The following is a 26,270-nucleotide window of genomic DNA, read 5'->3' as shown; positions in this document are numbered from 1 at the left end:
TATACGGCAATTAAATCTTTTTTATGAAAAATAATATCATGTACACCACAGAGAGTATCCTCTCTGGTAGACATAGACTATACACAGTTATATTGTAAAGTTTGATTTGAAGGTACAAGAATTTTTATTTTCTGAAAGAGTAACAAGTAAAAGTAGCATAAACCTAAGTTAAATATTAAGATATGTGAATTGTTAACGTTCTTGAACATACAAACGCAATACTTCTCACACATGCAATTACTGCAAGAATCATAGCAACTTAATATGAAATCACAATGTCTTAAGAATTGAATACGCTTCAAAAGTCGTTAAATAAAATTATTTATTCAGTGTTGATAATATTTGTTTTATTAATTTAATTGTATATGCAATTTTATTATATTGAAGTATCAATAAATTAACTGTGTTGAATAACTCCTCCGGTATGGTCTAGTGGCTAGGATACCTGGCTTTCACCCAGGAGGCTCGGGTTCGATTCCCGGTACCGGAAATTTTTTTTCATCATAATATTAATTTTACAATTTGTAAATAATATTTATTTATTAACATTTTGTTATATTACACCTTGTACACATATTTATTTTACTCTGTTAACTTGTACAAACGAGTTAATTCATCGCATCTACAATACACGTGAAATAACATAACTTGCGTCCCAGATAGCATTCGATGTCTCATAGACGTCTGTTTTAAGTCGTTTTTAGGTCTGAACGTCTTACGTCCCAAAAAGACGTTTTTAAGACGTTGTTTTTACGTCTGAAATAAGACATCTTTTCGGAGTTGTCGTCTAAAAAGACGCCTAAACTACGTCTAAAAGACGTCTGAAGACGTCTCAGTGCTATCTGGGGTCTTCCACGATTATAATGATGGGTAACTTTAATTCCTTTTCTGTACATATTAAAAATGTTATTTTAAGAGATGCGAATTTTTATTAAATCAGTTATATATCATTGTTATTGCATAAGAATATTATGTTTTGTAGGATAGTGTATTGCTGTTTTTAAAAATTTTATATAGTATTAAATAGTGCCATATAATTGAAAACAAAGCTTTTGTCCAAAATTTTCATTTTGTTTTTAAAAATGCATACCTTTTTGTAAATAAAGAACAAGATGACAATTCTAACTTTGATGTGGAGATAAATGGCTATAATAGCACGGTTTTGCCGATTTGTAAAGGAAAGCTCAGAAGATTTATTGCAATACGGTGACTATAAAGGCAGTATTTTGTAATTTTTCAATTGTTTGTTATTGAAGTACACAAAATGAATTTTTGTACCTTGAGAATGTGCTGTAACGTTATGTTTAATTTACCTACGTTTTTCAAGATTATTTATATCGTGTTATGACATGTCTTAGTATCTAGTAGTTATTAGTAGCTTTGCAACAGAACAAAGGTCATACTTGTACTATAGATATCTATAATGACAAATAATAGACATCTGGAATTAATGAATTATCTAACAAGTGCATATTATAGTACCGATTGGTATACGTGCACAAATTCGCTACTTTTAACCAAGACCCTTATAAGGACTACGTAGTAGATATGAATAAAATGTGTTCATAATGTTTCAAAATAGGATATGTTATTTGCCTATTAAATTTTCTTCATTTTCTCATTTGATTTAATTTGTATAAACGCAATACGGAAAGGTATATCCATAAAATGAAAGGTACATTGCAAACAAATTGCAGATCTGACGAATGTAATAATAAATTCAATAGTAACGCAAAACACTGATTAAATGAAGTTCGATGTTAGTTTATTTAATCACTCCATTTTGTACATAATACTTTTAATTTATACTTTTACCCTTTCCTATCATTTTTATCATAATATGATATATTTCAAAATAAGTTATTAGCAGATTTCACTCTGTATATCTTAACCACGATTCATACAGTCTCCACGATTTTGCAAAGGATAATCGCATGTTCCAATGTTCGGATTAAATTCTGTTCCTGCTCCGCACGATAAAATGAAGCATCCGCTTTGATCGCAATGTTGGTATTTTGAGCAGTCGCCTGGATACGGTAGAACTTCTCCCTGAAACGATAGTACAGTCAATTTTAAATTGATTAAATCATTTCGAATCATACGGACGACTAGTTTCAAAATCATTGAATATTTTGTTCCGGTTATCTGAACACATGCAGATTCTGCTAAACCAGTGGTCGGCAAACTGCGACTCACGAGCCACGTGCGGCCCTTCCACAAATGATGTGTTTAAAATAAACTTATTTTATTTTAATTTAATATAGTATTTTAATACAATTTTCAGTTTTATTTACAGTGTATCTAGTTTTAGCCGACTTTTAAAAACTGGGTTCTCGTAAAGAAAGGCTCTCAGAAGAAATCTAAATCGTTGTATGTACTGCTGATATTTAGCTCTTTTGACTAATGAGTTTGCCGACCACTGTGCAAAACGATACGTTAACTGTCAACGTTGCAAACTTGCTAGTAAAATGATATATTATTGATATAATATCGAAATACTAATTGCGTGCACATCACTTCTAAATTATAAGCGGAAAATGTTACTCACATGAGTCGGTGCACTGAAGAAAAATGCGATGCATGCGATTGCGCACAATAAAATCACCGTGAGCTTCATACTGGCTGTTGCTTCTTCTACGAATCCGTTCTTCGAATCTCGAGTGTCTTCTTTACTGAAGGAATCAATTTTATATACGAATCTCCTAACTTACTGTTACGTAAGAGTAATATGACTTAACACGTTATCTGGGAATACACGTTTTTCCAATGACTTCATGCATGTTTTCATCGTCGACGGCTTGTGCAAGATGACATTTTTTCGCAACTTTAGTTCCTCAAAGCGCGCAAGATCAAAGTCTCGGGCAAGAGCGCATTTACTCGAGGACAAATAGTCTCTAATAAAATTGGCTTTACTTGAAGAGAGAAATTCGTTATTTAATTGTTGGGTTCAACAATCGTGATTGATTGAATTTTATTCAAATATCTGTAGATGGCTAGCTCTACTGCACGTACATTACAAAAACATTCACATACAAATATTCTTTTTCTGTCATTAAAATATTCTAAATTTTCATTCAAACGCAACGGGTTCGTCCAGCTCGATGTATTTAATTTATAGGTGTTCGTTAATTAGTTTATTTTGTTATGTACGTATTGCTACTCATCTGAAAAATGTGAAATTTTTTCCAAGTCATTACGGAAGTAGAAAATGCTGTGAACTTTTTATATGAATATATATACGTATGTGTAGAATTAATGCTAATTCAGCTGTTACGATTTCGAGAAATACTACGTTCCGTCATATTCTTTTCGGAGCAGAGATCGTAAACCTCTTTAACTGGTATCGTATACCGGTTTCAGCAAGATACATTATTACTGTAATCCATAATTACCTGCAGTCACGAGCTAACGTTTCTGAAGTATTCTGGGGAGCTAACCCGGATACAAGTATCTACTTAGTTTACAAGCGATTCAATGGATAATTGTAGTTGGATATAATTGTACATGCACGCATAATCGACGTCGCGTAATACTTTGCACGTCGGCTTAACGTTGTGTGAGTGCCCAGTCAGCCAGGCCTGACTCGAGCAGAAATCGAGCCCAGCCTGTCGAGCAGGTAACGGGCATTATATTGGCTGAACGTCGCTCGAAGCATAGGATGCTCGATTTTGGACGAGTATCTACGCGCGCATAAAGGTCAGGTCATACACGTCGGTCAGTTAATTGACGCTGTTTTTCGGTGTTTATACACGTTCCGTTCGAATTTTAAGGCAACTTGAGAAGGGTCGAAATGCTCGAACAACGGCCAAGTGCCGAAGATCGTGTCATTTGCTAGCCTAACCCCAGGGGTTCTGAGAACCTTTTACTCCTCTCTACACCTCAGGAGATGCCTATGCCATAGCCTCCGAGAAATTCGGAAGGTATTCTCCTCGAGAATATCGTGTTCAATCTCTGACGGCACGAAGGCAGGATATAACATTTATTTAAAAAGCTATCACCTAGAACTTTTCAGAGTTCGTCGTGCTAATATATCCAGTCAGTCAGACCTGCCCGAGCAGAAAGCGAGCTCAGCGTGCCGAACAGTGTCGCCAGATTGTCACCAAAACAGATATCATGTACTGTCCAGAGAAAGAGTAAATTACCAGGAGGGGAACGGGGCTAGAGGAAGGCAAAGGCAATCTGAATGGTCAGGCTTCTTTCCCCGTTCCCGTTCCGCTAGTTTACACTCTTTCTCTCGACAGTACTCTCCTCCTTTCCACTTCCACAATCCCATTCGAAAAACTCTCATAAAGTTATACCCAGAAACGAAAAGTAATCAGGAATTCCAATTTCAGAATTAATCAAAATTTCCACTTTTTTTTTAGAAAAGATACCTGTTAACGGTAGCCAGGGCTGTTGCACAATTTTCCAAGCTAAACATTTTCTGGTAAATATAAGCACGGGGCCCCCAAAACCAAACCGCGGGTCCCCCAGACCGCGGAGCCCCCCGCGACCGCTTAGTCCGCTTACCATTACATCCGCCTCTGTCGCAACGCATTGGTGAGAAGGCGAATCATCACGGAACCATATCGATTATTATTAAATGTTACATTCTCCGCCACATTTCAGACGATGTTTTGGCACTAATTTGATACTATTCTCGTCGGTGGAAGAACTTTTAGCCATGTGGTATTTCAGATCACTGTACGTTCCACGTTATCCCCACGCCCACTCGCGCCCACTTACTGGTATCGCTGAAGTATTATCGCTGAAGTATTATCGCTTACATCTTGTCACCGACGAGAGACTGCCAGCCCCTGTGATATTCAGCGGGACAAGTAAGCGGGCGCGGGGATAACGTGGAACTTACAGTGATCTGAAATACCACATCGCTAAAAGTTCTACCACCGACGAGATAGATACTCGTCAAGTAGAAGAAGAATGATATAGTTGGATATAGTCTAGAATGTTCACATTACCCATTCTGTAATTGCCTTATAATACTATCACAGACGAAATACTATCTCGTCTCTTTACCTAAATAGAAACAGACGATATATGATATTGTTCACGCCCGGGGCGAACCAGCTTGAATAATACGTATATTTTGTTCTGAAGGAAGGTGAAATTGCAAAATGTTATGGAAGACACACACACACACACACACAATAGGTATAGGAATAGAATTTATTGAAAATCAACATATTTATTAAATGTGCAGCTATTAGCTCGATATTATCCTTTATTCATAAGACACTAGAAGTTCTTACAAATAGAGGATAATACCGATTGCCCAGGTCTCACCACGAGGAGGTTGCTGCACAAGAGACCCGAAAGGGAGTCAGAACGAATGCACTATTCCTTCTGGCTCCCTTTCTTACAACGACCAACTTATACTAAATTACGCAAGTATGTCAAGTAATTATCACGGGGCAAGCAATTATCGGAGAAGAAGTCTCCGATCCACGGGGGATCAAAAGCGAATCAGGCAGAAGGCTCTGATTCTTTCAAAGTGAGAAACAAGATCGAATCAGAGCAGAATCAGAGCAGAAGGCCCTGGTTCGAAGGTAACGCGGCGCGTACAATGCTTGCAGACCAGCGCCGGTCAGAGCCGATACCCGACGTGTCCACACCAAGAGAAATGGACAATGAGAAGTGTTCAAACAATATCCCATTTCTCTACCAACTACCTGTCACCAAGCAACACAACCCCGACGGCACACCGGCTCGGTTTCAGCCTGGCACCTGTGCACAAAAGGGCGCGATTTTCACCTGCCGAGGGCTCTAAGCCCAGGTCCTGCCGGCCGGGCTAGGATTCAGTTCGAAGGTAACGCGGCGCGTACAATGCTTGCAAACCAGCGCCGGTCAGAGCCGATACCCGACGTGTCCACACCAAGAGAAATGGACAATGAGAAGTGTTCAAACGATATCCCATTTCTCTACCAACTACCTGTCACCAAGCAACACAACCCCGACGGCACACCGGCTCGGTTTCAGCCTGGCACCTGTGCACAAAAGGGCGCGATTTTCACCTGCCGAGGGCTCTAAGCCCAGGTCCTGCCGGCCGGGCTAGGATTCAGCCGATTTGCAAGATTGCAAGGGTGCGGGATTCGCGTTCTCATTGCGTGATAATAGAAACACGGGTTTTTCAGTAGTCAAAAACGCCAGATAAAGGTCAATCTAGGCAGCAATCGCCCTCAAAGGTCTTATTTATTAACTTATTATACTTTTGTCGGTAACAAGGGAGACTGCTACGCATTTGCAAAGTACTGCCACATTGATGCAACCCGCCCTGTGTCGCGCATGCGCGAGAAAAGTTGGGCCCAATCGAAGCACTGATTGGCCACATTAGTGTGATACCGTGCTGCCCTCTCAAAAACAGGCTGAATCCCAGCCCGGCCGTCAGGCTCTGGGCTCGAGCCCCCGGCAGGTGAAAATCGCGCCCTTTTGTGCACAGGGGCCAGGCTAAATCGTCCTGATTTGGTCTCAACGCTGAGCCAAGCATTGCGTTAGCCCGTAACGTGTCGGGCTGGGGCTCGGCTAGCTGGGTCCGGCGGTGGGCTCGGGCAGACTGTGCCGTCGGGGAAGTTGCGGTGAACGCGGGTAGGATGACGAATAGAGAGGACACTGTAGCATGGCTACACGAGTGAACAGGTCTCACTGAGCCACGCCTCTCAATGTATCGACGCCGGATACCGACTCGAACCGGTCTGGTACATGCAAGCAAGGTCCGACACAGCAGAAGGAAGAAAGCAACTAATATCGCATAGTAAATTAGTTAATTTAAAGTTAACATAGTTATAGTTAAAATAACATAATTTAAGTTAAGAAGACTATACAAAATAAGTTTTGACCTATTTCATAAGTTCTGTAGATAACTAAGTCTAAAATATTACATATATGTAATGCGAAGAGATCTTGCGTCGCGTACTTAGTCCATATATGTATACCTGTAGACCCGGCACAGATAGTTTTCCCCTCGGCAAAGATAATGTGCTCTGTGGCGTCACATTTTCAAAAGATGTATGTATAAGCTATGCTCATCGACAGTGCCTACGCTTGGTTTATACGGGGGTGAAAGGGATCAGCGGGTGCGCCATGTACACAGAGTTGGGCAATAATCAACTAATATTTAAAAATGACTAATAGTCTTTTTGAATGTCAGTTATAGCAAAATAGTCATTAGTCAAAACTTTTTTATTAGTTAGTGATAACTAATTAATAATATTAATGTATGTTAATCGCACAATAGTGACTTATGACTGATCATCAACTACTAATTTACTAATAAGCAATAGCTAACGATTACTAAGAGCTGTGACTAATTATTTGCCATTTAGTTATCGCTAACTAATCAAAAAGTTTTGACTAATGACTATTTCGCTATGACTAACATTCAGAAAGACTATTAATCATTTTTAAATAATAGTTGATTATTGCCAAACTCTATACACAGTACACGGAAAGAATGGACAGGATAATTTTAAAGAATTTGTCATTTTATCATGAAATAATGAATTATAAACTGTATTTGAGATACAGACGTTTATTCTATATGTTTTATTAAGATATTACAATGAAGAATAAAGTAATAATAGTATTATGTATTAACTATTTTAGGAATCGGTATTTGATTCTGAAGATTAACAACTTTCGCATATTATGCAGGTTACAAAATGTGATTTACATATAAGTCGATCACATTTACAACATTTTAAGGTAGTACTGCTAGTTTTACATAATTTACATTTATCTCGCTTGTGATTAGTTATTATTAGACTGCGGATCTGTATGCATTTACAAAAAAATTGAGTAGATGAAATTCAGTATTGTTGAAAAATTTTAAAAATTGAAAATGTCAATACATGATTTCTGTTCTATTGCAATCATTCAAGGAAGAAATAACAAGAAATAATAAGAAATTCAATTTAGTTTCTATTTCTTGCAATCGATGTAGACAATTTTTATTTTCAATGGAGATTACACTTGTGTCGTACTTATTGAATAAAAAAGTTATTTTTTCAAAGAGTGTGTAATGGCGTAGTGTAATATTGATTTATTTCGGCTTCGCAGCCTAGAAATGGTCTTGGTTTTACATTGCTATCACACTCACTCATTTCCATACCGCACACATACATACTATATTCCTGTATCCCTACTGTATACATTTTTGTTTCACCTATCCTACATTACAGCTTATCAAATCTAGCTGTGCGGTTGACCAAAACTTAGAAATGCGCAGAAAAAAACGAAGACCGCACTCGACGAGAGAAGGATGCAACATTTGAACGATAACGTACACACATCGTCAAAACTGCGTACTGTCCATTATTTCTTACAGCAGTAAACATACAAAACAACTGTTTATATGTTTGTGTGAATACACTTGTGTCACTTTACTTTTTAACTGAACTGTCGCCACGTACATCGTTTGACAGGTGACGAACAGTTCTTTATCATCGTTGTGAAGTTCCGCCTATTTACCACTGCGCAGCGGGATCATTTAACCTTGCGGGGGACATTCAGCCGCACAGCTAGATTTGACAAGCTTGTGAATACACGTGAATATCTTCGGTCTATTGCTCACACATTCATAACTCCTCTGCGCTTCGCTTCTATCATTCTCAGCCAGCTTACCACCCCATCCCCTGATCGACCCTCAACTATTTCCTCCTCTCGTAATTCGCTGCCCTCTACTTTATAGCAGTCTTCTAAAAGATGCGTGTAATGGCGTAGTGTTTGGCGTCGGTTGCCGTGACTGCATTTTGAAATTATCTTAAGACATCTTTTGACGTCACAGAGCACCTTGTTTTTGTCGACCTGAACTCTCGGTTTTCCTATACACGTACCATACCTATGCCGGGTCTATTAGTATACATATCTGGTCTAAGGTCGCGTCGAGTCGGTCCGAATACATTTTGATAAATTGTTAATGTAATAATAGTTATAAGAAATTAGAGATAGGCTAATATAATGGTAAAAGTAATAATAAGAACGCTAAAATTATACAAGAAGGGATATCCAAATCCATCAAATTCTTAAAAAAAAACAACAACAGTGTAAGAACTTAGTATGATCAAATAAATTCTGATACTATAGACAGAAAATAGAAAATATAACCAGAAAGTATACCCATATAAACTAATCTCACAGCACAACTCCCGATGTTAAACAACAGTTTAAATTCTCGTTTTCTGCGCAATTCATATTGTGTGGTGTGCAATAATACTGTGTGCAAAAGAGCCGTGTGCGCAATAATCGTTAGGCTTCGAAGACTGTCTTGTACAGGCCAGCCTGTGCAGCTTGACGTCGGCACAGTATTCAATTTTACTCGTATTCGACATTTCTTTACATTTTGAGTTGTGCTTTATAGTAATTCACGCTCTAATGATCCAATTATGATGCGGTTCGGTATCTACATATATGGCATTGGGATGTCGCGGTAGAGAAACCGACTGGCATATCGCTCCCCAACCTTGGGAAAACCACATCCATTCCGCGAGTATAAGAACGCACTCTGGTAGTACTGTAGTTATCTATCGGCCGCCGACGTTGCAGAACGTAAGTTTACGATTTACCTTTAACCAACTTAGAATAATATCATATAGCACCTATTTGGATTTGTCTCAGTACTTGCTCTTATTTTCTGAAGAAAAAAATATAATATTCCATTTAAGGAAAGTAGATTGATCTTCAGATCTCCTCCACTATTCCAGTCACAAGAAAACAATTAACAGTACGTAATATAGCCCGTCATACCAAACAACTTTTGTAGGAACACTTTTTTGATAACGACAACGCCTTCCGAAATATCCTGCTGTTCTCACTTGAACAGGACGCCCTGTAGATATCAAATGCAAGTAATGATATTGTCGGTCTTCTTTATTAGTACAGTTGTTTAAACTTTATGAAACATTGCTTTATGTGCATAATATACAGAATATGTAGTGTTTCCGAATCAAAGGAAATAGATTGTGGTTCTAGTTAGCGTAAGGTTGCTCAAGTCGTACCCCTTATCGGTTTTCGAGCGAGAGAGTGGTGGCACACTCGCACACCGCTAGACACATATACGTACACAGAATTGCAAGGGTCCGGCATTTAACAAACCCCGTCTCGCTAATGCACATTTGGGGCCCCTACGTAGTCACAATTGCTAGATAGAAGATCAATATAGCGGGGACGTATCCCAATTTGGCTTACTTTTGCGTTTTCGAGGCGTAATTTGCATTATTCGGCAGAATGTAGTGGAGCCGCGAGAAGCATTGGGCGGCGCGACAGTGCTGCTACTGTCAAGAGACACGTCTTCTTAAATATCGAGAGATGTAGGGTTCTTATAGACAAAGTTGGAGGACAATACACTATGAGTAGCAATACGTAAATAACAAAATAAACTAATTAACAAACACCATAAGTGAAATACATCCAGCCGAACGAACCCGTTGCGTTTGAATGAAAATTTAGAATATTTTAATGACAGAAAAAGAATATTTGTCTGTGAATGTTTTTGTAATGTACGTGCAGTAGAGCTAGCCATCTACAGATATTTTAATAAAATTCAATCAATCACGATTGTTGAACCCAACAATTAAATAATGAATTTCTCTCTTCAAGTAAAGCCAATTTTATTAGAGACTATTTGTCCTCGAGTAAATGCGCTCTTGCCCGAGACTTTGATCTTGTGCGCTTTGAGGAACTAAAGTTGCGAATAAATGTCATCTTGCACAAGCCGTCGAAGATGAAAACATGCATGAAGACATTGAAGAAACGTGTATTCCCAGATAACATGTTAAGTCATATTACTTATGTAACAGTAAGTTAGGAGATTCATATATAAAATTGGTTCCTGCAGTAAAGAAGACACTCGAGATTCGAAGAACGGATTCGTAGAAGAAGCAACAGCCAGTATGAAGCTCACGTCGATTTTATTCTGCGCAATTGCATTCATCGCATTGTTCTTCAGTGCACCGGCTCATGTAAGTATCATTTTCCGCTTATGATTTATAAGTGATGTGCACGCAATTAGTTTTTCGATATTATTTCAATAATATTTCATGTTACTAGTCAATTTTGCACCGTTGACAGTTAACGTCTCGTTTTGCACAGTGGTCGGCAAACTCATTAGTCAGAAAAGCCAAATATCAGCAGTATAACGATTTAGATTTCTTCTGAGAACTAAATTCCTTTACAAGAACCCAGTTTTTAAAAGTCAGCTAAAAGTAGACACACTGTGTCTAGAAACTGAAAATTGTATTAAAATACTATTAAATTACAATAAAAGAAGTTTATTTTAGACACGTCGCAGTGTGCCGACCATATAATTTGTAAGTCAATTTAAAATTTACTGTACTATCGTTTCAGGGAGATATTCGACCGTATCCACCCGACTGCTCCAAATTCCTAAATTGCGCTCCAGGCGGATGCTTCATTCAATCGTGCGGACCAGGAACAGAATTTAACCCGGCCATTGGAACATGCGATTATCCTTTGCAGGGTCGTAGAGACTGTAAGCGTCATTAAGATATACAGAGTGGAGGCAGTTAATAACTCTTATTTTGAAATATATTATATTATGACAAAAATGATAGGAAAGGGTAAAAGGGTAAATTAAAAGCATTATGCACAAAATGGAGTGATTAAATAAAGTAACATAGAACTTCATTAATCAGTGTTTTGCGTTACTATTGAATTTATTATTACATTCATGAAATCTGTAATTTGTTTGTAATATACCTTTCATTTTATGGACATACCTTACCTTATTGCGTTAAAAGGAAGAAAATTTAATAGGCTAGTAACATATCCTATTTTGAAACGTATTATATGAACACATTTAATATATAATTTTATTTATGTAAGGAAAAGCCATAAGGAAAAGCGGGTTTATTAACGTCTTTGGGCACACGGATAACCAAATATTAACGACAGACGTATTTGTCGCGGGCGCTTGTTTCGATCTGCCTTCCTTTTAGACCCCGTTCAGAACCGGCGGAATCCGCGCGTCGCTACGGGGCTGCTAAAAGTGCTATATTAACAAAAATTAGGAATAGTGGTGTGTAATATTTAATTCAATTTAGTTTAGATTGATTATAGCATAGACCGGTAGAAAAGCAAGCCCCTTAATAAGTCGGGTACGCGTGCGGCGAAGTAAAAACGGTTGCCGGCGTAAGGCGCTGACCCGGGACGAGACCCCCCGTGCGAGAAAGACACGATTAAAATAGATAAGGACAGACAACTGGGTAGCGACAAGATGGCGGGCAGACAGAGTAGCTCAGCAATAATAAGTCTTTCATTAATCAATTAATAATCAGGGACAAATGGCTAACAAAATGTAAACGAGACGTGGTTTTGGGGTTGCTGGAAACGGTGGTAGGAGTATAGACTATTATAAAGGTGTATTCAAAGAGTTTTTTTTTACAGTAAAAAAACTACTTTTGGTAATTATTTAGAAGTTGGATTCCTCTCCGATTTTCATGACCTCGAAATGCGTTGTCAAGGTTTACCGCCACTCGATTTTAGTTTTCGAGATATTCGCAAAAAACTATTGGTAATACTGTATTGAATTTTCCGAATGCTTGCACGCTCTGTGGCAACGTAAGCCTGTCCCGGCGCGGCGGAAACACGCTGTGGAGATGAGGGAGAAAACAGGGTCTCACTCTGGTCATACATAGCATTCAATTTTGGAAGACTACTCCTGTATTTTCGTATGCGTGGTCGAACCGGTCTGACGGCCGGTCGTCTCCCCCCCCCCCCCCCCCCCCCGCCACCTAATCCTAAGTAATTCTGATCGCATGATTTTCATTACTGGTTCAAATTCTGTATGATTCTGTACGGCTATACAGGGTGTCTCAGACCACCCGTACCACCCATTTATAATATAGAAAATAGGTTATTTTCAAAAATTCATAGTGTTCCTATTATAAATCAGATGCGCTCTATCAAATGGTGATATTTTTAACTTCCGGTTTCGGCCGGAAATAGGTGATTGAGACCGGAAGTTACATTTTTTAAATGGAACATCGTATTTTATATTTCGGATTCGGATTCTATGCGAAAAAACAAAAAATTTTTGTCTGAAACATTTTTTCAAGAAATGTCATTTTATGTCCTTTAAGTAACCTTCAAAATGAGTTGGCGAAATAATGTTTTCACTATCTGCTCTTGGCATAACTCAGAAAGATGCCAGAAAGATGGCAAAAGATCATCGGACAAAGTGGAAAATGTTTTATTGATTAAAGTTTATTGCTTGAATAAAAAAATTGGTCTATATTACACAGATAGTGAGTAACACAGAAATCCTTCTCCCGATTGTATTTGTGCGCTGATAACAGGAAACCATGGAGTCGTGTGACATCGATACCACCGGCGAATATGTAACTCTTAATCAATATAACGCCTCTTTATTCGTTATGAGTCGGTCAGTAAGTACTGAATCGGGTACAAAGGCCAATCTCGAGAACAAACTCGTCCAAGGCCGTCGCTAGGTGCGAATGCTCATTGTTCTTGACCCCCTAGATCCGAAAACTGGATCCTTAGCAAACTTCCCGTTTCTGTTTCCTCAGAAATTCCTCTGTCTACTGGAAACGTATCTTCTATCTTCTGCGACTCGATCATTTTTTTTATCGATATAAATTTCGTGTGTTGGTCCACGCAGCTAAATAATATCGTGATTTCTTGTGGAAATTCTTTCTCTTGTGGAAATGTTATAATCGGACGCGTCAGAAGCTGATAACTAGACTGCGGATGTTGATGTAAATACATATTTCGATATGAGAATATTATTTTGCATATTGCATATGTTTTTTACCATGTGCATATGCACAGATATATTACATATTTCTTTTATATAATTTCACTATATTTGCTGCGATTTGTTTGACTCTAATGTTTTATGCCGAAAATTTTGATAAAAGAGGTTCAAATATTCTTTTTTCTTAACATCCAAAAACAGTAAAATCATTAAATCGCAATCTTTACTTTGTTTGTGTAAATAGGTAGTTGAAGATTTTGATGAAAATGATATAGTTGCAATTGCAACAGCTCAGAATGTGTTGTAACAGACACAAGTTGCACAAAATTTGACGTTTGTAAAAGTACATTTACAAACTCTTCTAACAACATTAACCCTTTGACTGCGCCGCGCTCTTGGGGGAATCCATCAATATCGCTGCGACCGTCGCGTCGCTGCGATTGGTTGTCCACTGACTAGTGACCAAAACAGTACCCGGAGATTTGATACCTTTCTTAGGGTTTAAAGAGAGAAATAATAATTACAAACAAATTAAAAATATCCATTTTTTAATTTATTTTAAGTAGCTTTTTAAACTATTTTAATTTACTTAACTTAATTTGTATATTCCTTCGATAATAATTCCTTCGATTAAAATATTTCATGCGTGAATTATAGGATTTCCTTGAGGGCCGCGCTGAGTTTGTGACGGTTTCTATGGATTTAGATTCAGGCATACCGCATGGGACAAAAGTATGCATACCTGAGCTTAATGCAAAATTTGGGCGCCAAATTCCCCTCCAGGTACAATTATCAATATTCAAAAAATGCTTGTTTCTCATGGAGTCTATCTTGAAATATCGAATATACTTTTCTTCAAACAATAACGTATTTTCTAATAATTAATTTGATTAATTTTGACCACCAGGCCAGAGACACAACTCACTACAGCGACGGTAAAGCAAAATCACCGGACTTTTCGCATATAGACATTTGTGTAAGAACTGAGGAGGACACTTACGATAATGCTGTGAACGGTGTCGTGACACTTTACGTATGAGTATATGTGAAAAATGAAATATAATAATGTAGAGTGTTACGATAGAAAAGATACATTTATTAAATGAATAATATGGTAATACATGACAAGGATGCGTCTTCACGCGGTTGCTGACCAATTTGGCCACGTTTGGATCAATCCATATAGTTTGTCTCCTGGACAGGTTGTGCTCGCAGTTTGCCGATGACCCAACAATGTGTAATTCGTTTTTATTTTGCCGATGGACACTCCGTACGCTATTAATTTCTTAGTTGCATCAATCGCTGCCGCGCTTGGCTGCTGACCTGCAACAATTTTTATAAAAATAAACTAAAAGTTTAGGGACATCAAAATCAGTTTAAATGGCCAGGACTATGGTAAAATGCTGTTCAACTCAAATCAACTAACATGTACTAGCGCTTACCGACAAAATTGCCAATTAGGCAGATTCCAATACTGTTTGAGTTGTAAAGTGGCGAATGGGCGCCATGTTTACCCCATCCCCTTCCCTCGTACACGTTACCATCTCCTCCAACAACGAATTGATAGCCTATGTCTAACCAGCCTTTATCATCCATGTGATAATTCTGAAATTATGCACAACAATCCATAAATCAATATAAAAGTGGACAGTCATCATTGTGAATGCCATTTCTTCTATGTTCAAAATTATATACAGAATACCTTAAAAACTATTCAAGCATGCTGCTATGTCTCGTAAAAATATCATAAATGAATTTCTATTTAGTTACAGTAATCATGACTTTTTTTAAGTTTCATTAAGGTGATTACCTGGAAGCTTTGTACTTTGGCTTGACAATTCGCTCGGGTCGTACAGGAATCGCTCGCACTATGATGGATTATTACATACGGTGGTGGATCTACTTGCAGATTTTTTATTGTTCCTTTAGATGATCTGGCTCCCCATTGTGACCTCGTGATTATGTTTGGACCAGCTACGCACAATATAATTCTGGACTAGTAAATAAAATATATCAGAAGTTTATTTACGATTAGCGATGTATGACAATTTCCGCCACGACATCTCCACACCTCAACTAAAACAATGATTTCCGTAGTGCCGTACAGAGATTGAATCTTGTAGACAATTCATGGCCGACACAAATTATCTGCTTGAATGTTAACAATGTCACGACACTGGCGTGACCAGTAACTATCAAGTTTTCGCGATGTGCTAACACATCTAAATTCTAAATATAAACATTAGTGAGACAAAGTGCCAATTTTAATTACAAATACAGCAGGTTCTCCACTTTTATCTACAAACTTGAAGAATATCGAATAGAATGCTTAGTTGGTGGAGGCAGAAGGTCGTCTCAATACTAATTGCATGCTTGTATACGTTTAAGTGGCCTTGACGCCTCCATGCAACAAAATTTCGACCACTTTTCGAATCCTAAATGAGAATACGACAATAACACGATAAAACAATAAAATGTAAATTTTAGTCAACAAGTTTTATGTCAGCTTCAATCTATTGCAATCACTAATGCAAATAAATAAAAGATTTAAATGCAACGTAAACTCGCATACATGTTCTTAGGTTGTTTATTAATGAAGAACATCATTCGCAAAGTGAATAAACGACGTTTGGGGGAAAAAATAAAATAGTACAGCGAGATGAACGTTGTATCAACAATTAAACTATAAGATGACATTAACTACTTGAAGTACAATGTTATATTGAAAATTAAAATGAGAAATATAAACAAATTCTTACCACGAGTTTCGTGTATTACGCCTCCAAGCGTTACTTGGAGAGTCGTCAGCGTGAGCAACACAACAATTGAACCATTCATTTTCGTCGATTATGACAGACTGCCATTGATACTGTTACGTAGCAGATATTTATACATAAGTGGCACATAGCTACTTTGGCACTTGAACTTTGGTAATGAGAGTAATCAAATGTATTCAAGATATATTACTAGTATTACCTCGGTTTTCCCCGGACAACTTAGTATGATAAGAACCACCAACAAGACAGATTATGTTAGGGACATTACTTATACAGTAGGCAACTCGTGCACAATAATCTTTTTATGTTTAAAAGATGTAGCTACGACTATTCCCGTGATCCTCCGCGTCAGTTTGATTACGCGCCCCAATCACACAGTGTCGATTTTCTTGATCACTTTTATTGATTAACTATTACGTAATACTTCTGTCCTCATAATCTGCATTTACTGAAAATTATTTCGATTTATCTGACGCATGATGAAATTTTGGACATTTATTAGTTACCTTTAGATTCGAATTTAAATACCTCTGGCTGTAATACAGGACAATTTTTTTTTATTTACAATAATTTATTTATTTACGAAATATTTACACAATAATATTACAGTTAATTTCGTAAAATTTTGTGTTTATTGGTTTATTTTCAGTACGTATGATTATTGTCGTCTCACATACTCGTGTATAACTATTTGTATGTATTAGAAAGAAACAAGTTTCTCAGGAACATTAGTTACTATTGATAATTACAAGCTAATTATAGGGCAATTGTTGAACAACTCGTTTCACGTTATCCTCCTCTAATAACGACAAATAAGTTGCAATCAAGGTGAAACATTCATTCATTAATGTTTCAAAACTACCTGTAAAAGGTATTTCAGCCACAGAAGTCTTCGTCATTTTTCGTCATCATTCTTCAAAATTATGTTAAATATGAAGAAAGAATAAATAGCCGTTTAAAACAGAAAACTTTGGAAAAACGAAACGGACGCCATCTTGTCGCCATCTGGCCCTATAAAACGTATGAAACCGTAACGCTCCAACGAGATAAATGCAAATGTTCACTTATGCTGGCAATAAAGCAGTTGTATTTAACTAGATATTGACTAAGACTGGCTGGCAATTGTTCTAAGAGTATAATCGTAGACATTAAGTATTTTTAATTGTGTTCAAGCTGGTTTTATATTCGCGGGAAAGTCTCCCACCTGACGGGCAACGATAAAACGATGAAGCCGCAAGACACGAGGAAGATGAGCGCACAGGCGATGTATCCCAATGTAGTTGATGATCCCATGATTACAAGCACCGTAGCAGCTTGTGTTAAATGTGTAACTGTATTTCGCTCAAAACTGGAATTAAATATTGTAGCGTTATTTATGGGTTCAGGGTCATAAATAAGTAGGTCGTTGGATTCGTCTTGAAACTAGCGATAAGATTATGAAATAAAAAACATACTTTAACATTTAAAAAATCAAAATACTTCTTATTTTCTGTCGGAAAAAAGTTTTTTTTCGAAATTTTAAATATACAATTTTGTACATGTCTAAATACTGTTCAACTTTTATTTCAAACATTTTGTCGTCAGATTATCCGAACTCTTGAAAAGTAGTGATAACTGAATGCTTTGATTACGATTTACCGAGTTGAGTTGAGATAGGTGTACAAACTCTTCACAGATTTCAGTCTGTTATCATCTAAATTAGTATTGCTATTAATATTCCAACATTACCAATTATTCTGAAAGTTTTTTTTCGATTTGAAAACTTTATTGACGATTTTGGTAAACCATTCCGCTGTATTCCGCACTCTTTCTTGTACCATTACATTCGATAAAGGTTTACGATCATAGTCCAAAAAGAATTGGTTCCGTATCGTTCTGAATTGGAGAGTTATAACTAATTTAAGTAGAAATGAGCGTCGAAAGTGGCGACTTTCGTTTCAAAATAGAAAAAAAACTTATAGAATGATTGGTAATGTTCAAATATTAATAACAATATTAATTTAGATGATAACAGAATAAAATCTGTTAGTGCCCTGTACACCTACCTGAACTCTGTACATCGTAATCAAAGCTTTCAGTTATCACTACTATCCAAGAGTTCGGATAATCTGACGACAAAATATTTGAAATAAAAGTTGAACAGTATTTAGACATGTACAAAATTCTATATTTAAATTTTCAAAAAAAAATAAGAAGTATTTTGATTTTTTAAATGTTAAAGTACATTTTACCACGTTTTTATTAGTTCGCTTTCTTGTTTGTCTGTCTGTCTGTCAGATGGCAAATTTTGCAATTCATTTTAAACTAACTTCCTGATGAGCTAGAGATTTGAAATCGGTTACATGGCTCAGAACTGGATGACAATGCATTATTCAAAAAAAAATTTTTAAAAAAGTCAAGACGAATCCAACGACCTCCTTATTTATGACCATAAGCCGATAAATAACGCTACAATATTTTATTCCAGTTTTTCAGCGAAATACTCCACTGTGCGTCGCCTCGTCCCGCCACAAAGTAGAGTTCCGACAAGGGTGGTGCGTTTAGATCCAGGGGAGGAATCGCCTCTCTACCGGTCGAAGAATCGACAGGGATTACGTTTCGCGTTGTGGTCTGGGGCCCAATGACCCTCGAAGGGACCATCCTGTTATATCGAAGATCCCACGTGGCGCGCTTATGAGGGAAAGAACCCCGCACTAATCATATGGAAACTCTATCCCTGTAAAATCAGTTGGATTTTTCATATTTTGTAGCTTGTGATCTACTGAACAAAAGATATAATGGGCACAAAGCTGAATAATGGACAGTTATCGAATGAACAAATTCGAGCTGCCGAATACTCAAATCAGAGACCACCACAAAAAAACCAAATGCGTAATACATAATAAGATCATTTTTTTATTAATCCACACACATAGCAGAGAGGGTTTGGAGTAAAAAAATACTACGGGAGTGACGAACCGTGGGGTCCTGATCTCTGCTGTGACACTCTACTTTTCTTAAATGGAATATTGAAACCAACATCGTCTGAAATATCTGCTCGGTACAGAATGTTACAATTCATGATGATCAATATGGTTCCGTGACGATTTGCTTCTCAGGGAGAAGTTCTCACCGACGAGAATCTCCTCAGTAGCCTCCTGCACCGACGAGATCATGTCGATGGCCTTCTGTTTCTCACTCCAGTCAGAATATATCCTAGAGGGCGTAAGAGAACACCGTAGTATTCGAATGACACGATCTTCCATAAGGCTTGGTCGGTGTCCAGGCTAAAGATGATATATGTATAGGATCTTGTCCATGCTAAAGATGATGTAGGGAGCTGATCCAGGCTAAGCACTAGAGTAGGGGCAACACTATAATAATGGGCACGGCCCATTCAATTCAATTCATAGAATAAAGAAAAGAATAGGAGTGAGCGCCTTTAGGCGCTCATAAGAGTGAAGAAGGGCAATCAAGCCAAGAGAGAGATATTAAATCAACATCGTATTTCATAAAACGTGAAAACCGCAATCAATAACGTTGTAACGATATTGAAATAACGGCGCAATAGTTTTGGCTACAGAAAGTGCTGTTGCGGTGCTGGTGCGTTCTAGTGTGCGGCAAACAGTATCAGCGCGGCATCAACGCGACGCGACGCGTCGTCGGCGGTGCGGTGCTGGTCAGGCTGTGCGGCGTGTCGCAGCGGTACGGTGTAGTGTGCGGCCTTATCTCGTCGGTGACTTCGTCTGTGGTATGTATTGATTTCCAAGTCGATAAGGACGTGAACTTGTCTCACAAAATTTTACTTCGCACCGATAATAATATTTTTTATTTCAGTAAATACATTTTACCGTGTTACACAGCTTTGATTCTGTCGTACATCTACTTTTCTTCATTTTTGTAAATCAATTTCATCATTTCACACTTTGCATCTGATGATAACAACCTTTCTCGCTACCTAATTTATCGTTTACGATAACAAAGGAATCGGTAATGATTTGACAGATCACAGAATATAATTGACAAGAAATACATATACTTACAGTGTCCTAGAAGAAACTTTTGAAAAAACAAGTTTGAAGAATTGACGGAATCACGTATCCTAGCATCAACTGCCAGGAACAGAAATTAAATGAAAATATTTTCTTTCTTTTAACAGGTTTAACACGTCGACAATAGAGTGACGATAATATTCTTAAATTTTCCTATTGTCTTTACAATTTTCTATTCCATCTGTATATTATCTGCTGGCTAATTGTTAACCTCTTGCATTATAACATCGAGTCACACTTGTGATGAGAATTTCGAACAGAATTTACTAAATATGCAATTTCCTTCATATCAACATAAAATTCTATTTTGTTGTTGTCGATTGAAGAAAATGAATTTTCTTTTTCTTCTAGGAAGTTGTGAACAACAAAGAAGTTCTTATTACTGTAATTGTAAAATAAATCACAGTTTAAGGGGTGAATCCTTTAATATTACTGGGCATATCATACGTAATTATTGGCATACACTCCTCAAAAAATGTATAATAGAGGGTTTCCAATAAAACATGCAAAACTTTAATAAGTAGAAATTTCTATGTGTTTTCTACACGGAGGTTTTCGATTACAGTAAAAAGTGATAACATTTATCATACATGATCGCAGGTGCAAATAAGTGTACAACAAATATTTTCTATCGCATACGAAACCTGAGCTATTCGTGCAAGAAATAATAAACGCATCTGTGTCGCGTAACCTAACTTCTTCGAATCAAAGCGCAACGTTTAAGCGTTGAAAAGGGGATGGTTCGCCGGCAGTGTCTTTGCATTGACAATTTACCATCCCTTCTTTCTCGCGGAAACCGCAGCGTACACCCATCATGTCGATTCCCAGCACAGCCCCCACTTCCGGTACGAGAAGAACCGACGTCGCGCGACGTAGCGTTCCATCGACAAATGGGATTGCACCCGTAGCAGCCACCTACGACGTTGGCCTAATCTCGAGGCGATGGTTGGTCGTTGGGAACCTCGCTCTTTCCCCTCGTCGAATGAGCGTGCTGGCGCCGCCCATCAACTCTTGCTACATAGATCCGCACCCCGTCGCCGTCTCAGGGGTGGAGTCGACCAATGACACGGTGGTAACGCTCGTCTGACAACGTGGCCTTCGGAGCCGCCCCCGCATTTTCCGTGGCTAACTAGCACTACCCCACTATAGTCGCGTCAGCCACTCAGCCAGCAAGTCCTCGGGCCGTCTAGTCGCACGTTGCAATTCCCCACCTATCTCGCTGTCACCTTCCTCTGGCCCCTCTTCATCTACCCTACTCTTCTAGGCCAACGTACCAGCCACACCGAAGGAGCGGTGTACATCGCGCGATAGCTCGACTAAAGCTCTACCTAGCAATGGCTTAGAACCCGTGTTCAAATTGTTCCTCGAGCTACAGGCAGACCAGGACACTTCTGAAACAGGGTTGGACACATTTCATTTTTGAAATATGATAACAGATAATCATTTTAAACAATGTGAATTATTCTAGAATACTGTATTATTTGTATTTTACAAATAACATGAAACATTTATTCTCATTTCGTGTTTAAGTGAAGTAAATTATTGAAGCAAAACGCTTCGGGTAAACTCGGGGGAGCCGAGTTTAGCCGAGCAAGCAAGCAAAAGACAATTTTTTTATTTCGATTGCATCGTTCAAATCAAATAATAAATAATTTCACCTGAAGAAGCGGTTATTGAAGTAACTAAAATTCGATTTAGATATGATAATTTTTGTAGTTTGATTATATTAAATTTTAGCTGCATTCGCTTTTAAAACTGTTCTTTCGTACACGAAGTAAATCGAATTTTCGCGAGTATTTGATCGAATGAAAGATGAAATGAAAAATTATTTGAATTTCATTTGAATCGTTCTACCTTCATTTGTGGATGAGGCGACACATAATTGTGTGCACGCCTTGAGACAAAACAAATTTGAAGTGACTTATTCGTTTGTATTAATGTTAATTTGGCTATTTCTTTTGTTTCAGGTTTGAAACTATCCAATTGAAGAAAGCGAAAACTTCTGAGGTGTTCTTTTGTTTTTGTTTGATCGAGAAGTTAGCTGAGATTGCCAAAACGTCTGTGCTGTATAAGGTAAAATATCTGCCTCAATTACTTCATTGTACTTATTGAGTAGTGGTTTTAAATATAGATTTCGTTAGAATCTCTTAAAATTCACTATCTGCGAGATTTATAGATAAGGAAAACTTTGTTCCAATCTGTCGCAAGCTTGATAATTCGTCTGACAATGAATACAAAATTCGTAGAAGCACTAATTGTATAGAACATAACAATTTTTAAGGGGACAGTGATTAGACAGGCACATTAATTGGAGGCACACAAATATGGATGAATAAATTAGCACACAACGATTTATTCAAAGTATTTGTACAAATAGTCACAGTAATTGGGACGAAAACCCTTTTGTTTATTTTAATTACGTTTTCGTGAAATGTTAACCATTATTCCATATTATTGTACCATTACTCAAAATACTGTTTACTACACATTTACCATTTACTACACATTTAACCCCTTGCCTTACGATTTAGTTTACGGTTTCAGTGATTAGAACTTACATTGTAGTTCGTCATTTCCTAAAAAAGGAGAAAATTTATGACTACATGTTCTCCAATAACTACACATTAAAGGAAATTGGTGACATACATATTTAGGTATTAGACTCTGTTCAAATTCTTCATCTCGAGTCTGACACGATATTGTAGGGCAAAGGATTAACCATCATATCAATTTCTCATATTAATAAAATAAAAAAAAATCGTATACAAAGGAATTATTCTATGTCTGAAGAAATGTTTAATTTTCAAGTTAAAACAGCTCCGACTGCAGAGGGTTAACACTTTCATCCTGAATTAAATATTCGATAAAGAGGAAGAGTCTGAAAATCAATTGAAATTTAGAACACATCGAATTAAAATGAAATAATTCATTATCTCATTGAAGAGTGAACAAGTTAGCTTAGTAATTGGGAAAAATGTCTTATTTAACATTTGAAGTAGCATTTCACCGAGGTTTGTTGATAACACACGAGGGGTTCGCCGCCATCGCTAGCTACTGTCGAAGTCATGGCTACGGCGACTTGTGGCCGTTTAGAAAGTTCTGTAGGTGTGCGAGGCGTCGCCCACACTCCCGCCGCGTGGCCAACCCCGCCGGGGGGGTTAGGTGGCACGTCGAGCGTGGTGAAGAACGACCCGTGATTCCACGTAGTATGGCTACGGTCAGGAGAGATGGGTAATTCCAACAGCCAGTCGGGCAGCGGTCCTATACATGCGTAGAACCGGGTGGAGAGACAGGGACGCGAGTCCTGTGCATACACCGATATCAACACCGCCACCCGACACCGACACCGACACCAACTGGCAACATGAACGCGGTCGCGGGTACGCCCTTCCCGGCAAGATGAGTAGGTACGCCGAGGCTCGAAGCCACCCCGTCACGGAGAACGCTTCGGGACTTCGCGCGACTCCCTCGGCGTCGTATCGGATCGGCCACCAGCCCGGTTGTCCGTCTGGGGATGCTCGACTTTTGATCAGCCGCGAAGGATGGGCGCAGGTCAGTTCGATAAGGCGCGTCTCTTGCTTATATTCCCAACGGTACATACATATATAGATGTGCGGCTACCCCCCTCGGGGCATGTGCTCTCAGTGTACAGTGATTGACATACAGGGTAAACGTTGCTAATCATGGAACACCTGAATCTCGAAAGCTCGCCGCAGCCGGCAGAGGTTCCTCTTTCTTAGAACGGAACCTACGGTCGTCGGTCGGAAAGTCGCCGTACACCCTGCGACCTTTCAACTACCTTCGCATTACGAAAATTCTTTTTTTTTTTCATTTTATCGCCGACACGGTTTCAGTGTAGTTCGAGAGAGACTGTTCTTTTGACTGGTACTGATTTTAAACAATTTCTTTTTAGTTCCGGTCGACCCTTTTGTAGTTACGGTGTTTTGAGAACGTATTTTGTGATGTAACACGGTGCGACAATTGCGACAGTTCTTGTCAAGCGGTTTTCATGTAGCACGAGTTTGTACTCTTTCATTATTCTTGTATTACACGCGAATGTTTTCGTCACACTGTTTGTTTTTCTGATATAAACGGAGAGTTCGTCTTGTACAAGTAATCCGGATTTTGTTAGTTAGGTGTTCTTATTTGTATGACTTTTAGAATTTGTTCAACACGATATTCTGAAAACGGTTTATTTATCACGGAAGGTTTCGATACAATACGAGAACGAATTAACCTGGTTATAGGGTTAGAGGGTCGACTGTATGTTGAAAATAGCTAACTGCGGGTACGGAGTGTCTCCGAAATCGTTGCAGAAGCGGTGAAGTGATTCTACATGCAAAGATAAGTTGAAAAGACAGAATAAAATGTTCCCGTTTAAGGTTTCATTTTCGAGAAAATTGAGTTTGAAAGTTTGGCAGGTTCGCGAGCTCTAGTGTTTATAAGTAGAATCGGCAGATCACGATCAGACGTATCAGTTGATGCCTAGCGTACGTGCATTTGGTGAATTTTTAAATTTGATTTTGTTGAAAACGAGGCGTCAAGTAGAAAAGTGTTGTTTCTTATTTGTTTATTGTTAACAAGTGTGACATCAATGTTACTTTTGTAGATTCACTACCCGGTCATTTGCACAGTGATTTCAGAGACACACTGTATATTGCTCTTCTAAATGAAAAGGAATTAATATTATCAAATTTAATGCAGATTTACACTAACAATTTAAAGATATTGAATCACACTCAATAGAAACATAAATTCTCAGGGAGTGGGAAGGTTTGACTGAAGATGACGAGTTAATTCGTCATTAGAGTTCGTTTTCAGAAATGTTTCAATTTTTCCCTAATTCAACGAACAACTCTTTCATTTTTAATTGTGACGTAGTACTTATGCTGGTGCAAGACAATTTACGTTGGTTGTAATGAAATTTTTTGTTATATCGGTTTTGAATGCGTTCATAATTGAAAGGTCACTCCGTTAAACAGTTAAAATAAGGTAGCTTCTTTGAAAGGGGACCTGAGCTATCTCAAGAACTCGGAGTTAGTTTGCTACACGTGAAACACTTTCGAGAAAATTGTGATTGGCAGGAATTATGAATAAATATTGATTTTACTGTTCTTTTAGTACGTTACGTTTTATTTTTACTCGGCTGAATCATTTAGAAGTGGATGTAAAATGAATCATAGAGCAAGAGGTTGAGATCAAAACTCCCTCTAGACAGAACAATTTAACATTTTCTTGAAAACCAAGCGTTCAATCTAATTTGATCCATTTAGTGGAGCAAGTAACAACCTTAAAACATTTTTTACGAATATGATTAGTAGTAACATAAAAATTGTGTACCTGAGTTGCAGTAAACTGGAGCAAAGGAGCTCTATCTCCTTTCTTAATAGGTTTGTAATGCTTTTATTGTTTTGATTCTCAGTTTTGTCGTAAATGCGTCAAACCCGCAGTGCGATGATCACTATATCGTCAGTTCAATAACATGTATGATGTACCAGAGACACTCGGACGAGTTTAGGGTTAATTGACGCTTAGGATATAAGAATGCAAGTATAAGTAGAAACGTTGAAGGAGGTAATCTGTTGGGGTTGAAGTAACTCGTCTGATCGGGTTAGGTTGGTAGGTTTTTGGGTGTGAGAAGAAGGTGGTTGGTTCCCCAGGCCAGAAGCGGAAGCTTTGGTTGGCTTAGGCATGGCCGTGTTTTTCTTGCCGCGGATCATTAGGGCGATTAGGGTT

General features: G+C 38.1%; 2 protein-coding genes and 1 non-coding gene across 5 annotated transcripts in view; 2 read left to right on the top strand and 1 right to left on the bottom strand.

Annotated features, from left to right (window-relative positions):
• The first annotated feature begins 418 nt into the window (after nt 1–418).
• Trnae-uuc (transfer RNA glutamic acid (anticodon UUC)) lies at nt 419–490 on the top strand. The gene has a single exon. It is a non-coding gene; the product is annotated as a tRNA-Glu (tRNA).
• Nucleotides 491–14,801: 14,311 nt separating this feature from the next.
• LOC143218405 (peptidoglycan-recognition protein SC2-like) lies at nt 14,802–16,598 on the bottom strand. Its single transcript, XM_076443557.1, has 4 exons — nt 16,486–16,598; nt 15,537–15,700; nt 15,169–15,331; nt 14,802–15,049 (listed from the first exon to the last, which is right to left on the bottom strand). The coding sequence occupies exons 1-4, from the start codon at nt 16,562–16,564 to the stop codon at nt 14,865–14,867; spliced, it is 591 nt and encodes a 196-aa protein (XP_076299672.1). The 5' UTR covers nt 16,565–16,598; the 3' UTR covers nt 14,802–14,864.
• A 6,983-nt stretch (nt 16,599–23,581) lies between these two features.
• LOC143218495 (protein dissatisfaction) overlaps nt 23,582–26,270 on the top strand; it is a 37,633-nt gene continuing 34,944 nt past the window's right edge. The window contains exon 1 of one of the 3 annotated variants that reach the window (XM_076443720.1): nt 23,582–24,086. In XM_076443720.1, the coding sequence (XP_076299835.1) occupies nt 24,077–24,086 (10 nt within the window). In that variant the 5' untranslated portion in view covers nt 23,582–24,076. The remainder of the gene's footprint in view (nt 24,087–26,270) is intronic. The other 2 variants (XM_076443711.1, XM_076443703.1) reach the window with 2 other exon arrangements.

This window comes from Lasioglossum baleicum, chromosome 2 (assembly GCF_051020765.1).
Source record: "Lasioglossum baleicum chromosome 2, iyLasBale1, whole genome shotgun sequence".
NCBI lineage: Eukaryota > Metazoa > Arthropoda > Insecta > Hymenoptera > Halictidae > Lasioglossum > Lasioglossum baleicum.
This window is presented reverse-complemented; position numbering and strand designations above follow the sequence as displayed.